Source organism: Daphnia pulicaria, chromosome 12, assembly GCF_021234035.1.
Source record: "Daphnia pulicaria isolate SC F1-1A chromosome 12, SC_F0-13Bv2, whole genome shotgun sequence".
NCBI lineage: Eukaryota > Metazoa > Arthropoda > Branchiopoda > Diplostraca > Daphniidae > Daphnia > Daphnia pulicaria.
This window is the reverse complement of record NC_060924.1, coordinates 3,160,378-3,173,708: the sequence shown is the minus strand read 5'-3', so window position 1 is coordinate 3,173,708 and position 13,331 is coordinate 3,160,378. Positions and strand designations below refer to the sequence as shown.

General features: G+C 41.2%; 2 protein-coding genes and 2 long non-coding RNA genes across 6 annotated transcripts; 2 read left to right on the top strand and 2 right to left on the bottom strand.

Moving 5' to 3' along the window:
- Positions 1-137: 137 nt before the first annotated feature.
- Positions 138-2,981, bottom strand: LOC124316653. Its single transcript, XR_006911916.1, has 3 exons — positions 2,893-2,981; positions 2,178-2,372; positions 138-2,069 (listed from the first exon to the last, which is right to left on the bottom strand). It is a non-coding gene; the product is annotated as an uncharacterized LOC124316653 (long non-coding RNA).
- LOC124316146 (protein lap4-like) lies at positions 738-4,211 on the top strand. Of its 2 annotated transcripts, none has more exons than XM_046781908.1 (9): positions 738-822; positions 901-1,906; positions 1,978-2,058; positions 2,131-2,384; positions 2,449-2,806; positions 2,925-3,377; positions 3,455-3,706; positions 3,816-3,899; positions 3,961-4,211. In XM_046781908.1, the coding sequence occupies exons 1-9, from the start codon at positions 803-805 to the stop codon at positions 4,111-4,113; spliced, it is 2,661 nt and encodes an 886-aa protein (XP_046637864.1). In that variant the 5' UTR covers positions 738-802; the 3' UTR covers positions 4,114-4,211. The 2 variants fall into 2 exon arrangements, with proteins under 2 accessions (XP_046637864.1, XP_046637863.1); XM_046781907.1 differs by having other exon boundaries at positions 3,813-3,899.
- LOC124316684 lies at positions 3,812-11,782 on the bottom strand. Its single transcript, XR_006911949.1, has 3 exons — positions 11,750-11,782; positions 11,329-11,551; positions 3,812-3,891 (listed from the first exon to the last, which is right to left on the bottom strand). It is a non-coding gene; the product is annotated as an uncharacterized LOC124316684 (long non-coding RNA).
- LOC124316390 (cell wall protein DAN4-like) lies at positions 4,949-10,608 on the top strand. Of its 2 annotated transcripts, XM_046782306.1 has the most exons (6): positions 4,952-5,255; positions 6,420-6,502; positions 6,573-6,716; positions 6,887-7,365; positions 7,433-7,498; positions 9,987-10,608. In XM_046782306.1, the coding sequence occupies exons 3-6, from the start codon at positions 6,573-6,575 to the stop codon at positions 10,336-10,338; spliced, it is 1,041 nt and encodes a 346-aa protein (XP_046638262.1). In that variant the 5' UTR covers positions 4,952-5,255; positions 6,420-6,502; the 3' UTR covers positions 10,339-10,608. The 2 variants fall into 2 exon arrangements, with proteins under 2 accessions (XP_046638261.1, XP_046638262.1); XM_046782305.1 differs by lacking the exon at positions 9,987-10,608 and having other exon boundaries at positions 4,949-5,255; positions 7,433-8,278.
- Positions 11,783-13,331: the final 1,549 nt, after the last annotated feature.

Genomic DNA, 13,331 nt, shown 5'->3' with positions numbered 1-13,331 from the left:
TTTGCAGTTGTTGGAAACTCCCGACTCCCGAGAGCGTCGACTAGAGAAAAATAAAAAAAGAATAATAACATTTTTCAATGGAATAAGGGCGAATAGAAAAGAGTAGGAGGGGAAGTTCGAGGTTGACATTTATTTTGTTTTTCTTTTGTTTTGTCGTTTATAATGGAAAAATATTTATTTCACGTGTACAGTTAAATCACTTGCACAGTGTGTGAAAAAGTCGTGCAAGGGCAAAACCGGCAAGAATACCAAATAGAAATGTATGGCTTATTTTCATCTATGGGTTTATGTAACGAGGAAATATTTCCAACAACAAACGAGGAAAAATGGTCGCAAACTATATAACGAGGATACATTCCTCAAACGTAATTTAATTTTGTCAAGTTCAAACAACCTGGCACACTGTTATATAAAGTTTTATTATGGAATGTTATTCGTCAGCAGAGCAGTCGTGGACAAAAAAGGAATTTGACATTTTCCGAAACCGGAATCTGTATACGCAATTCAGACTCGCCCCTTCGTTTGCATGTACACACAACACTTGAGAGAGATAAGATTTTCTTGTTTTTACAGCTGATATGCTGCCTCACCTTTCCACTGTGTTTAGTTTGAGTCAGTATGTGTGTGCAGTCTTATCGAGAAGACGATACGAAAACGGCCTTATCGCGTTGGCGTTCACTTTGGTTGCTGGGATATTCGATAAGTGTTACGAGGACGCTCATTTGTTCCCAGGGCGGGGTGGTGTATTATTACAGCTACTACAACTAATTCTATTCTAGTTTGTGAATTACGCGGTGAAGGAATGTCGAGAAGGCAGCCCAGGTAGTTTTCTAAAAATTCATGGCTATTGTTGTTGTTGTGTGTACATTTCATGTGGTTTATATTTCTGGAAAAATACAGGGCGAGTTCTTCACAGAGAAGGAGGTCGTACGTGGAACTGCAAGAAGAGGAGGTGCACGAATTGCGGTTGCAGCGCCGGAAGTGGAGTCGACAGCACGGGCTGGGATTGACAGTCGCCGGCGGAGGAGGATCGTTTCCATACCGGGGCAGAGATGAAGGAATTTTCGTGGCGAAAATTGTGCCGGGAGGAGCGGCCGATGCTGCTGGACTCAAGTTGGACGATGAAATCATTTCCATCAACGGCGTTTATTGCTCAGACCTGGAACACCATCAAGCCGTCGACCTGCTCAGGAATTCCGGAGGCGATTTGCACGTTCGAGTTCTCCGAAAAATCAGTCGATTGGTCGAATCGGCCGTTCCAATGGCGACCAATATGGGCCCACTCATCCGCTCACGATCCAGTTACCAGTTGAATTCCTCGCGGAGAGATGACAATAATCGCAGGAGCCGGACTCCCGATCCGCCCAGACGACGACGTATGTCATCCCACCATGTGAACGACATGATTTACCCGAGTCCGATGGAAGAGGAAGGTTATCTGAGACCTAGAACGCCTCCGGTTCGACGGATGTCCAACTCTTATCAAGTCCAGTCGCCCATCACGAGTGTAACTCCGTACCATTCCAGCAGCGTGGGACTCCAGCACACGTCTCACCTGGATTCGACCGGCGTCCATTTCCATCCGTATTGTTTCGCTTGTAATCCGTCCGTCGTCCACCTGAATCCATCGCTGATGGCTCCGCTTCAGTTACCTGCCATTACGTCATTCCCCCCGGAGCATGTTTACGCAACGCCTACGCCAACCACCAGCGGTTATCCATCGCCAATGGAACCGCAAAAGACGTTCAACTCCTCCAGAAATTCGACGAAATGGACGGATGACGAAGAAGAAGAAGATGACGACAGTTTGTCCGACACGAATCGATTCACAGTCAAACTGCAACGCGATGACGTCACCGGATTGGGATTCATCGTGTCGTCCAGAGACGGCCAGGCCAACTCTGAAGTATTTTATTATTGTTCTTTATTATTTCTTCATCTAATTTCACTTTTTAATTTTGATTTGTGGTGGTTTAGGGCGTGTACGTTTCGGGAATAATTCAAGGCGGAGTGGCGGATCGAAGCGGAATGCTTGCAGTGGGAGATCGCATCATTTCAGTACGAAAAACCTGTTTTTTTAAATCAATTATAGATAAACATTTAAAATAATTAACTTTTTGCCAAGAGTAGATTAACGGACTAGATGTCGAAAGGGCCAGACATAAAGAAGTAGTTACTTTGCTGAGTCGTTCCAAACCGTACGTTCAACTGGAAGTGGAGCGCTATCCAATCACTCCCAAAGTTGACTACCCAGAAATATTCGATTCCGGAAATGAGCCGGAACAGTTTATGGCCAGGCGTAGAAGTTCGCTACGCGGCAGCATCTCCAATCAATCGGATGCGGGTTTTTCGTCCGCAGGAGCAGCAGCACCCTGGCAGCAAAAGTATATTAAGCATTCCATCGAAATTTTCAAAACGGATTAATAAAATAAAATTTCCATTTTGAAGCAATTACAGCCAGATCAATCACAATCCTCCGAGACCTCCGCCGGCGCCACTGAAAAGCAGTTTGAAGTCGCACGTACCAATTCGCACCAGCCAACACATTCCCATATCGAAACCGGGTCGATATCCATCTCCGCCGTCGTCTCCTCCGCCGCCTCCGCATCGTTTGTCATCGACCAATTTCCCTTTGAGACCCGTCTCCGTCGATCCCAACGATCTGCAGTTGAGCGAGCTTCAATTCCCGCCAGCGCCGACGGAATTGGGCCGTTTTAGAGAGTCCATTACCAAAAATACTTTGACCGAAACGGTCGTTACTCGGGTAACGACCAACCAGAAAGGCCAGCGACCCGTCATTACCGAGGTTTTTTATTTTTACAACTTCCTTTTAGTTGTTTGGCGAAGCGCTTTGTCAATAGTCGCATTGAAAAAGTTAAATAATCCGCTTACATGCGTGTTGTTTCGCTTGTTGCTTGCCCCAGGATGTTGTCATCCGGAAAGATATGGGAACTCGACTGGGGCTGAGAATTGCCGGCGGCAAAGATTCTTCTTGCATTCCGTTCGGGACGGATGAGCCGGGCATTTTCATCTCCAGAGTCATTCCGCAAGGGACGGCCGGCCGCTCGGGTCGGCTAAGGATCGGCGATCGATTGCTGAAAATTAACGGCAAGGAAATCTCCGATTGGACCCACCACGAAGTGATTCGGACCCTGTCGGAACCGTCGCAGCAGATCATCCTCACCGTCCGTCACGATCCGCAGCCGGAAGGCCTGGATGAATTTCTCATCCAGCGTAAAGATGACGAACAGTTTGGCATCAAAATTATCGGTGGAGTACTCGAACAGGACAGCTACTGCGGCAAGAAATACGATTCGGGTATTTTCGTCTACAAAGTCCATCGGGGCGGAGCCATCGCTAAAGACGGCCGTGTTAAGGTAATAACAGATAATCCGCGGCGTCACTGAAATTAAATGGATTATATTATTTGGTGGGTTATTTGATGATATTGCAGGAAGGAATGCGTTTGCTGGAAGTCAACGGAACTAATGTGATTGGTGTAACGCGGCGTGAAGCCATTGAGGCTTTCCGGAGAGCTGGACACGTGCTCCGGCTTATGGTCTGCGATGGATGGAACAACGACAATAGTGGCGTAACCAAGGGTGTGTCGGACGGTGACGACGTCATGAGTAATCGATCATCAGTTATGAGCGGTTCAAGTTGGTCCGACAGACCCGGAAGCGTCCAATCTATGCGCCATCAGACGGTACATTTTTTAAAATGTTTCCTATAACAGGGAAAATACGTGATTCGATTAGAATTCATTTCGCCATTTATTTTGAAAAATTCATTTCCTTTTTTTCCCCGTTTGGCAGATTAATGGATCCAGGCAACCGAACGGTTGGGCGGCCAGTTCGAACGAGTGGAATTCTAAATCAACTCCATCTACATCTAAAAAGGTGAATGAATTGATTTGAGATAAATTGTGAACAAATAAAAATATTAAACTTGATCCAACAGAAATTCTTGAAAATGCCGGACTTGACGGGATCGAAACACTTCCCGAAATCTACCAACGTGTCAAAAGAAGCTGATGATGTCAAAACGACCACCATCGTCATGTCGAGGACGTCCGTCAACAAACCTGACAGGGAGGTCTTTGACGAGTATTAATTCAATTAGTAATATACTATATCCGTGTTCCGATTTTGCGTGAAACAACATTTCATTAAATGCGTTCAATACACGTAACATTTGTGTTTTCTTACAAATCTGTCCGTTCATGAGATTATTATCTGCCTTTTTCATGTGATAACAACGTATTTTTTTTTATTCTTTGTTTCGTTACCCCGGGGCGCAGATTCCAAGGGTCACCAACCGTCACATGTCAGTAGATTAAAATCTGATCCAATGACCCATATTTACAGAGCCGAAATCATGTGATTTGTTATCACACCTTCGCCAATCGAAAGTCCTTATTTTTCACGAGGTGTTGATTGTATAGAACTCACGGTCGTTGACTTTTGAATAATTCATGATGAGCTTTACGGGGTAGTGTATGTGAATATCAATCAAACATACACAATTCCAGTCATTTCTCAAAAATTTGGCGGAAACGTCTGATTTTCAAGGACGATGAATGAATCAAAATGGCATCTTCCATTCAACTTTACAACCCTGACACAGATTCAATATTAATATTTTAAAAAGTTAAATACAGTTACTTTACAAAAAAAAAGAAAATTAAAATAATTTCAATCCGATTTTAGAGGAATCCAGATACCGACTGATCTTCAGGCTAATGTTGTTGGGATTTATTCTGAAATTCTTAACACTGCCCTTTGACGCTTTGGCAGCTATAATTCGTAATTTTCAATGTCACAGTTGAAGAAATAAGGGCTTTAAAGCATAATTGCAAATTTCTTTCAGAGCACACAGGGAGTCAGGGACAGAGAAATTTCGATTCAGTCACGTTCAGGGCAAACGAGATATGGTAGGATCCCCTTTCTTTATTACAGATTTGTGTGATATTACGATCGGATCGGATTATACGTTCATCTTTTTAGCACCAAGATTTTCTTAATGAAATAAAACTGCCGTCGCAGTGTACAGGGCAATAAAGGAGTGGCCATTTGTGCAGAATCCATAACTCATATCGTTCATATCCACCCAGCACAGCACAATGGCCTTTTCATTCGTCAGCATTGGGAATCTTCGAACACGGACGCTCCTCGCCGTTTCTAAAGAAAATTCCCCGCAAACGTTTCTGTTCATCACGTTCCCGGCCGTACCCGGCAGTGCAGTTCACTGGACTGGTGGGTATAGAGCTTTTACTATATAGTGTACCATGACTAGTCACATTATTTATACGACCAGCTCGGACAATCTAGCGCACATTTTTGGTGACCTTTCGCGGTCGCTTCCATATTTGAAATTTTTTTTTTTTTTCACTTTTCTGGTCGTTTTATTATAGTACAGTGCTGGTCCACTTAGAGAACCGCCCGGTTATAGAACCATTCCGGTTATAGAACCGAAATGGCTCTGCCGTGTTTCAGCGCCACCCACGGCGCATTGAATAACTTGATGATACTTTTAGCGGCGGGAATTTAATAAATAGAATCAATGGAATGGCAGGATTAAATTAATGGGGGGTTAGGTAAGAAAAGTCAGACAGCCGCCTAAAAGAACGACACAGCCTACGGAGTTCAGAATAAAATTAGTCGAAAATGGATGTACTGGCGAGTACAGTTGTATCTTGCCACACAGCGACACAGATGGTATTAAAAATGTACGTGAACGTGTTGCGGAATAAACTGAAAGATAAACATTAAACAAAACACCAGAAATTGTAATTTGGTCGATCGCTGAAATAGCTAAAACCACTTATTAATTATTATCTGTGTGTCAATGCCATCTAATTTTTCCAGGAAAACATCTTTGATAAGAAGGTAGAACACCATGCTCAATTATAGTGCTAGTTTCATATTTGTTGTCTAATAATTTTAGAAATCGCCAAAGGTCTACGTCAAAAAGGATAGGCTACCGCAGAAATGAAATTCTTTTAATGAAAAAAAAAAGATTAATTCGCGTCAAGACCGCAACTTGTTGGTTACATTTGTCTAATAGTTAATACACTGCTGAGTATAGCGCAGTCAACTAAATACACGGCACAAAATGGACGGTCTGTGATATAAATTTGCGCTTCTTAAGATGTCTAAATAGGTTCTGCGGGTATTTCAAAAATAGTCAAAGAGCTGCAGCAGAGTATTTCTTGTACGTAAGTAAGCTATACAGCAGGGATTATGTACTATTTCGGTCTCGTCTTTAAAGATTTTATTTTTGTTTTCGGTGGCATTGAAAACAAAATTGTCTTTTGATAAATTTGATAAGCCAACATTTTTATTGTGACATAGAAACTTCAAAGCTCCTGTTATGGTAATTTAGAAAAAAAAATATGTTTTACAATTGGTGTATAAAAGCTCTGCCAGAAATCGTTGGGAGGGCAGAACCTCATCAGCATCAGCGCTAGTTCACTGGATCTTCGCACCAAATAGCTTCAAAGGTAGTATGATAAACTTTTATCATTACTGTATGTTATCTAAACATTTTCAAATTTAATTATGTTATTGCAGATGAAATTTGCGCTGATTTTCCTCATGGCGTTTGTTGCCGTGTCTCAACAATTTTATCTTCAGCGGCCTAACATTCCGATGGTTTGGCTATCACCTCACCCCGCACGACATTTCATGAGCAATTACCGGCCTCTAGTTGCCTTTGTAAGTATTTTTGAAGTATTGCAATAGGATAACAAATTTTACTTGTACCAGTAAGCAAGTAAGTAGTAAGTTAGTGTTACCAGTAAGCAGTATTCTATCGGGATTCTATCAAATTCAATTAAGACCATGGCAATTGAAAAAATCGTAATACAATCAATTGTTATCGTTAGAATGAAAATTTGAACCGAGATTCGGAAAACAGTCAAAGTAACGCTGATGGCGAACAAGAGGAATATCCCGACACTCAATCAAGGATCAAAGGTAACCGGCCATCGGATTTCGACATCCAGCCGCAGAGCGGGCGGTTTCTGGCCGGAAGCTTTGGGAACAATGATGGCTACAGCTATAACGCAAACCAGAATAGCAACCCGTTTTTGAGAACTTACACCACCACAACCACCAGTACTTCAACATCTTATAGTTTATCAACCAGTACATCTACCAGCATTATCGTCACCGCAACCACTACTAGTACCAGCACGGCTACAATAGTTAGCACAGCTACTTTGTCTCTGACATCGGTCGTTAAATGCGTCCCGGCTTTGCAAGTTTCGGCAATTCCAGTTTCTTGCGGCCGGAAGAAAAGGGGAATTGACGAAGATTCCGAGGAACATCACCAGTTCATCATCTCTCCCTCGGAAACGCTCAAGTATTGATCAATTCAAAATTGCCTTGCAGTTCTGAAATAACACTAAGATTAATTTGGTTGTATTCAGATTGACGCCCACTGCTCTTCCGTCCGAAAGAAGTGAACGAGCCTTACCTAATACCGATGACGTTACATCGTCCAAAGACGAAGTCGCCAACGTTGAAGTGTCCAAGGAAGATCAGAGCAGAGCCAAACGATTTTTCCTATTGAACAGAAACTTCTATTCCACATCGACGGTGTTGACAACGTCGACTTCCACTATCGTTATCCCCACTACTACAGTGTCTCAGTCCATATCCACTGTGACCACATTCGCTACGACGACCTCCACCTCATATTTCTTTTCCAACTCGACCGTCACACAAACAGTAAATCTACTCAATCCAGCCCCAACTGCTCAATGTGCAGCAGTAGCCGTAGCTGCTGTTGCTGCCGTCGCAGGTGGCGCTGCTGCAGTACCTGCTATACCGCAGTGTATTTCCTGTTTACCGGTAGGCTACATTGTCTGCCCTGCGTCCGGTTAAAATGGCGAATCAAGCCACTATTTTTTAGCCAATTGAAGTTGAATGATTCAAGTTGATGCCTTAGCGCATCTAAGAAAAATAAAAAAAAAAAATGTTTAAATTAAGCTGACAGTTACACCTCAACGTTATCACTGTATATCTTCGGCTTTTCTTTCGTGTAGACTGAACTGCCTGTATTATTTGCTCCTGCGCTTATTACTTTATAATTATTACTGAGCGCATTGCATGTGGCTGTCGGTTGAATAGATTTTTAGCAGCATCATTCACTTGTTCGAACTAGTCAAATTTATTTTCTCAAATTTGATAAATAAATGAGGAGTCGCCCAGGTGAGATGAATGCAAGAAATGTGGGACATGAACAAACTCAATCCAAATAAATCCGTAGATGATTTTCATGCTGGAGGTCGCAGTAATAATAAAAGCAATGCGCAACATACTTCCAATCACATCACCTCTACTTACATGACTTCCAACCCCTGAAATTATAATTTGCTGGTTAGCTATAAAACCACTTAAGTTTTCCTTGTCATCATCTCACCCCATGAACAAAATATAATTGATAAGAAGAAGTATTGTCATGCTTATCAAAATTTTCTACCTCTAAATTGCTGTTTAATAATTGGAAATAAAATAATTTAAAAAGGAAACAGAAACTATATCGTAAATAAAGAAAAAGTTCTTGATGTAAAGGTTGTGCGACAAGTGACAAAAGTCAACCTAATACGTGAAGTCTATTTTGGGAAATAAATTCGCAGCTCTTTAAAGTGACCAAATAGGTAGATTATTGCGGGGATTTTATAAGTAGGCAACAAGACACGCAGTTTAGAATATTTCAGGTAAGGTATAATCGGGATTATACGTACACTTTTTTGGGTATCGTCCTTATTAAAAACTGCCCTTCGTTCTTTAGTATTACAAAACAAATCGTTTGATGAATGGAAAATTTAAAATGGTTAAGCCGACATTTTGATTGCGACATTGAACTTTCAAAGCTCCTATTACGGTAATTTAAACGAAAAAATCCTATTTTCATTCAGTGTATAAAAGCTCTGCCAGGTATCGTTGGAAGAGCAGTTCTAGCCTCAGCATCATCAGCACTAGTTCTCTCACTGGATCTTCGCACGAAATACAGTTCCAAAGGTATTCTATACTTTAATACAGTATGTTGTCTATCATGTTAAACTACATCCTGGGAGACTACATCCAAATCTAATTAATGATATACTATGCCAGATGAAATTTGCGCTGATTTTCCTGATGGCGTTCGTTGCCATGTCTCAACAATTTTACTTTCAGCGGCCTAACAACCCGATGGTTTGGTTATCACCTCACCCCGCACGACATTTCATGAGCAATTACCGGCCACTAATTGTTTTTGTAAGTATTTTTATATCAATAGTGTTGATTTGCTTGTGATGGGGGGGGGGGCTGTTCAGTTTAAAAGAAAATCAGGGCAATGAGAAACTTTTAATTGGATAAATTGTTATCATTAGAACGAAGATTTGAACCGAGATTTGGCAGATAGTCAAAGTAACTCTAATGGCGAACAAGAGGAATATCCTGACGTACAATCAAGGATCAAAGGCAACAGGCCATCGGATATCGACATCCAACCACAGAGCGGACGGTTTCTAGCCGGAAGCTTTGGGAACAACGACGGCTTCAACTACAACGCAAATCAGAATAGCAATCCGTTTTTTAAAACGTACACCACCACAACCACCACTACCGCAACATCCATCAGCTTATCTACCAGCACATCTACCACGACTACCATCTCTTCGACCACTAGTACCAGCACGGCCATAGTCGTTAGCACAGCGACTTTATCTCTGACATCGGTCGTTAGATGCGTCCCGGCTTTGCAGCTGTCGCCAGTTCCGGTTTCTTGCGGCCGGAAGAAAAGGGGAATCGACGAAGATTCCGAGGAACATCACCAGTTTATCATCTCTCCCTCGGAAACCCTCAAGTATGAATCAAATCAAAATTACCTTGCAGTTGTGAAATAATACTAAATTTTAACTTTTTCTTCAGACTGATGCCCACTGTCCTTTTAGAAAGAAATGAACGAGCCTTACCGAATACCGGAGACGTTACATCGTCCAAAGACGAAGTCGCCAACGTTGAAGTGTCCCAGGAAGATCAGAAAAGAGCCAAACGATTTTTCCTTTTGAACAGAAATTTCTATACGACATCTACGGTAACAACAACGTCGACCTCGGTTATCGTGGTTCCCACAACTACAGTGGCTCAGTCAGTGTCCACTTTTACTACATTAGCTACGGCAACCTCCACTACATTTGTATTTTCAAATTCGACCGTCACACAAACAGTAAATCTACTCAATCCAGCGCCCGCTGCTCAGTGTCAAGCAGTAGCTGCAGCAGCTATACCGCAGTGCGCGTCCTGCTTACCGGTAGGCTACGTTGTCTGCCCTGCTGCCGGTTAAAATGACAAATTGAGCTCTGAATCTCTGATATTCCAACCAATCGAAGTTGAATGATTCAAATTGACAACCTAGCGCATTTTGTGAAAAGTAATTTAAATTTTAGCGCCACAAAACTTGATTACTGTACTATTTCTTCATTCTTTCTATTTTTCCAGCTCTAGCTTGGTACAATGTTATCTTTCATGTGGATTTCATTGTATTACTTGCTTCCGCTTTTTCTACTTATTCAGTGCATGTGGCTGTCGGGTGAATAGATTTTTAGCAGCATCATTCAGTCAAATCTATTTTCTCTAGTTTAATCAAGAGAATAACGGAACGTTGTCCGTAAAACAACAAATTCAATGCGCAGTCAAGGTGAGATCAATGCGAGAGGTGTGGGACAACCTCAATTTAAAAATAACAAAAGCAAAGAGCAATACACTTCAAAAAGAAAACCCGGAATAATCCGGGTCGATAGAAAAATGTTCTTCCATTTTAGATTTTCTTAGGTACACGAAGGTAATGGAAGGTTGTTAAAAATTGTAGCCGACTTGCGGGTTTAAAAAGAAAAGTCACGAAACAAGAAAATGTCACGCGCCAACTAAATCGTAAATTGTTTGAGAATAGTGGAAGGTCGATAACACGACGGTCGGCACTCACCAGTACCAAATACGTGGATTCTAATCTAAATTTTGTTATTCAAGAAGACTCCGTCTTTCATCCCGATCCTTTTTCGAGTTAACGATACTAATTTCATTCCTCCTTAAACTGTAACGACCGTAAAACGTTACGGCTACCGTAAAACTAAAATTGCAACATGGTGTGACCAATTGTCAAATGAGGATTTGCACCTTCAGATTGAATGTTTCTAGTTGTACCGCCAAAGGTTAAGTCAACAAAAACACCAAAAGAAAACAGTCCCAGTCTACTGCAAAGCTCAGAAATTATCGTATAACGTACACCACCAAAATATAGTCAAAAATAGGAAGAACAGAGATAAATTGTTCCTACCTTTTGAGCCTGGGAAGTCAGCCAGACATTCGCAGTTGTTCCCTCCGTTGAAAAGTTGAATCCACCACCAGGCGGGATAGGAAAAAAGCTATGGCCTCAGACTCGTGAATACCCCCACATCCCACACCCTCACATGGGTGTACACGAGGGCAGAGGGGATTTAAAGAGAAGATGAACTCGACCGACATCGGTAGTCTCTCCAATGAAACAGGGTGATTTTTATCTAAATGAAAAATGGGTTACAAAAAAAATTTGCGAAGTGAGATAAGAAAACAGGTAAACACTACTTGTTAAAAGTTAAAATAAGCAGGAGAAATTAAGGTTTTCACATGTGTATTGCACATACTGAACTTTAGCAAGTCTCTTATCATTAAAATATCTAGCAGTTGCAGCATGAAGGAATAAAAGTCACAAAAATTACCCAAGCGATGATGACTGAAATTGTTGCTGATGAGAGTGCACAAGCAAAACTTGCATATCTTTTTTTTTTTGGTTATGATGCCTGGCTCAGGCCTCAAATCTGCACCAAGGAAAAGATTATTTACATAGTGCAAAAACACTGCCAATCATCAACATAGGGCTTACATAATAAATGCTAGTAAAAAACTAACACTTCACAAATTTCGAACAGGTTTAACTATTATATTTAAACTCCCATGTTCATTCCATTTTATTTACCTGTTAAACAGCACGGAGTGGAGAGCATGGAGATCAGATCCGCGCCACCAGAGACGACGACCACGTTTTGTGATTTCGAAACTTCTAAAACGAAGCAGACGACACTAATATTCTAATTAGCCATAAGGTATCGATATAGCAGACAGCAAACAGCATACAGCAGAGTATTCACTGCATGTATAAGTAAGTATATTGGCTATAAATTATAACGTATCATGAAGTGGCGAAATACTGCATTGAGAGACCGGACACGACGACACATGGTTAGCGGTATTTTGCCACTTCATGCACTATTTTTAGCACATATATATGTACTCGCTCTTAATGTCAAGCCATTGCTGGACAGTCATGTGTTCAAATTACAGCTCATGCTTTTCAGTCTTGAAAATGACGGACAAATCTGTCCGACTCAATAGAGTTGGCTAACGTCCGAAGTTGCCATTTGTGAAAAATCGATTGGACACGAAATAGTAAAATTTCTTACATGGCGGCTTACGGAGTTTGGCCCGTTTTAGTTTTAGTTTTTAATTTTCTCATTTAAGTCGTCTTCAGTTGCTATTCTTAATTAGATAACTACATTCCTTAGTTATCAGGTAATCTTTTAAGATTTATTTCCCCTCGATAGTCATTGTAGTTTATTTATTATGAATTTTTAAGTAAAAGGCATTTGGTTTTCAAGGACAATATCCTGCCCCGAGGAAAGAGAACCCCGCGCCACCCCTTTGTCCCCTCTTAGTTTCTTCCTTCGTCTCTTCTTTCCATTCTTCCCTTGGGGCAGGAAATGGCGATATTTTTTCGTAAACACGGTAGGGACGTTTACTTAAAAATTCATAATAAATAAACTACAATGACTATCGAGAGGAAATAAATCTTAAAAGATTACCTGATAACTAAGGAATGTAATTATCTAATTAAGAATAGCAACTGAAGACGACTTAAATGAGAAAATTAAAAACTAAAACTAAAACGGGCCAAACTCCGTAAGCCGCCATGTAAGAAATTTTACTATTTCGTGTCCAATCGATTTTTCACAAATGGCAACTTCGGACGTTAGCCAACTCTATAGCTCAAGACAGATTTCCTTGAAAACCGAAATAAAACACCCTCAGCGTCAAAGTGGTTTTTATTTTGTAGTGGGGGTGATGAACAAGACAAACTTTTCTTGTTTCGTGCATTTCATGAAACGGACAACAGGTGTCTTGGGGCGAAACAAGACATTAACTTCTTATCAGACAAAAAATCTTATAATTGCTGGACAAATGTCTTTTACGTGAAATGGACAAAAATTGTCTTGCATTCGCAGGACATCTTTTTTTAGCGAGTGC

Coding starts and splice junctions, on each gene's coding strand:
- LOC124316146 (XM_046781907.1), top strand. CDS start 803: ATGTCGAGAAGGCAGCCCAG. Junction 2,385..2,448: donor GCAGCACCCTGGCAGCAAAA/GTATATTAAGCA, acceptor TCCATTTTGAAG/CAATTACAGCCAGATCAATC. Junction 3,707..3,812: donor AATCTATGCGCCATCAGACG/GTACATTTTTTA, acceptor TTCCCCGTTTGG/CAGATTAATGGATCCAGGCA.
- LOC124316390 (XM_046782305.1), top strand. CDS start 6,573: ATGAAATTTGCGCTGATTTTCCTCATGGCGTTTGTTGCCGTGTCTCAA. Junction 6,717..6,886: donor ACCGGCCTCTAGTTGCCTTT/GTAAGTATTTTT, acceptor TGTTATCGTTAG/AATGAAAATTTGAACCGAGA. Junction 7,366..7,432: donor TCTCCCTCGGAAACGCTCAA/GTATTGATCAAT, acceptor GGTTGTATTCAG/ATTGACGCCCACTGCTCTTC.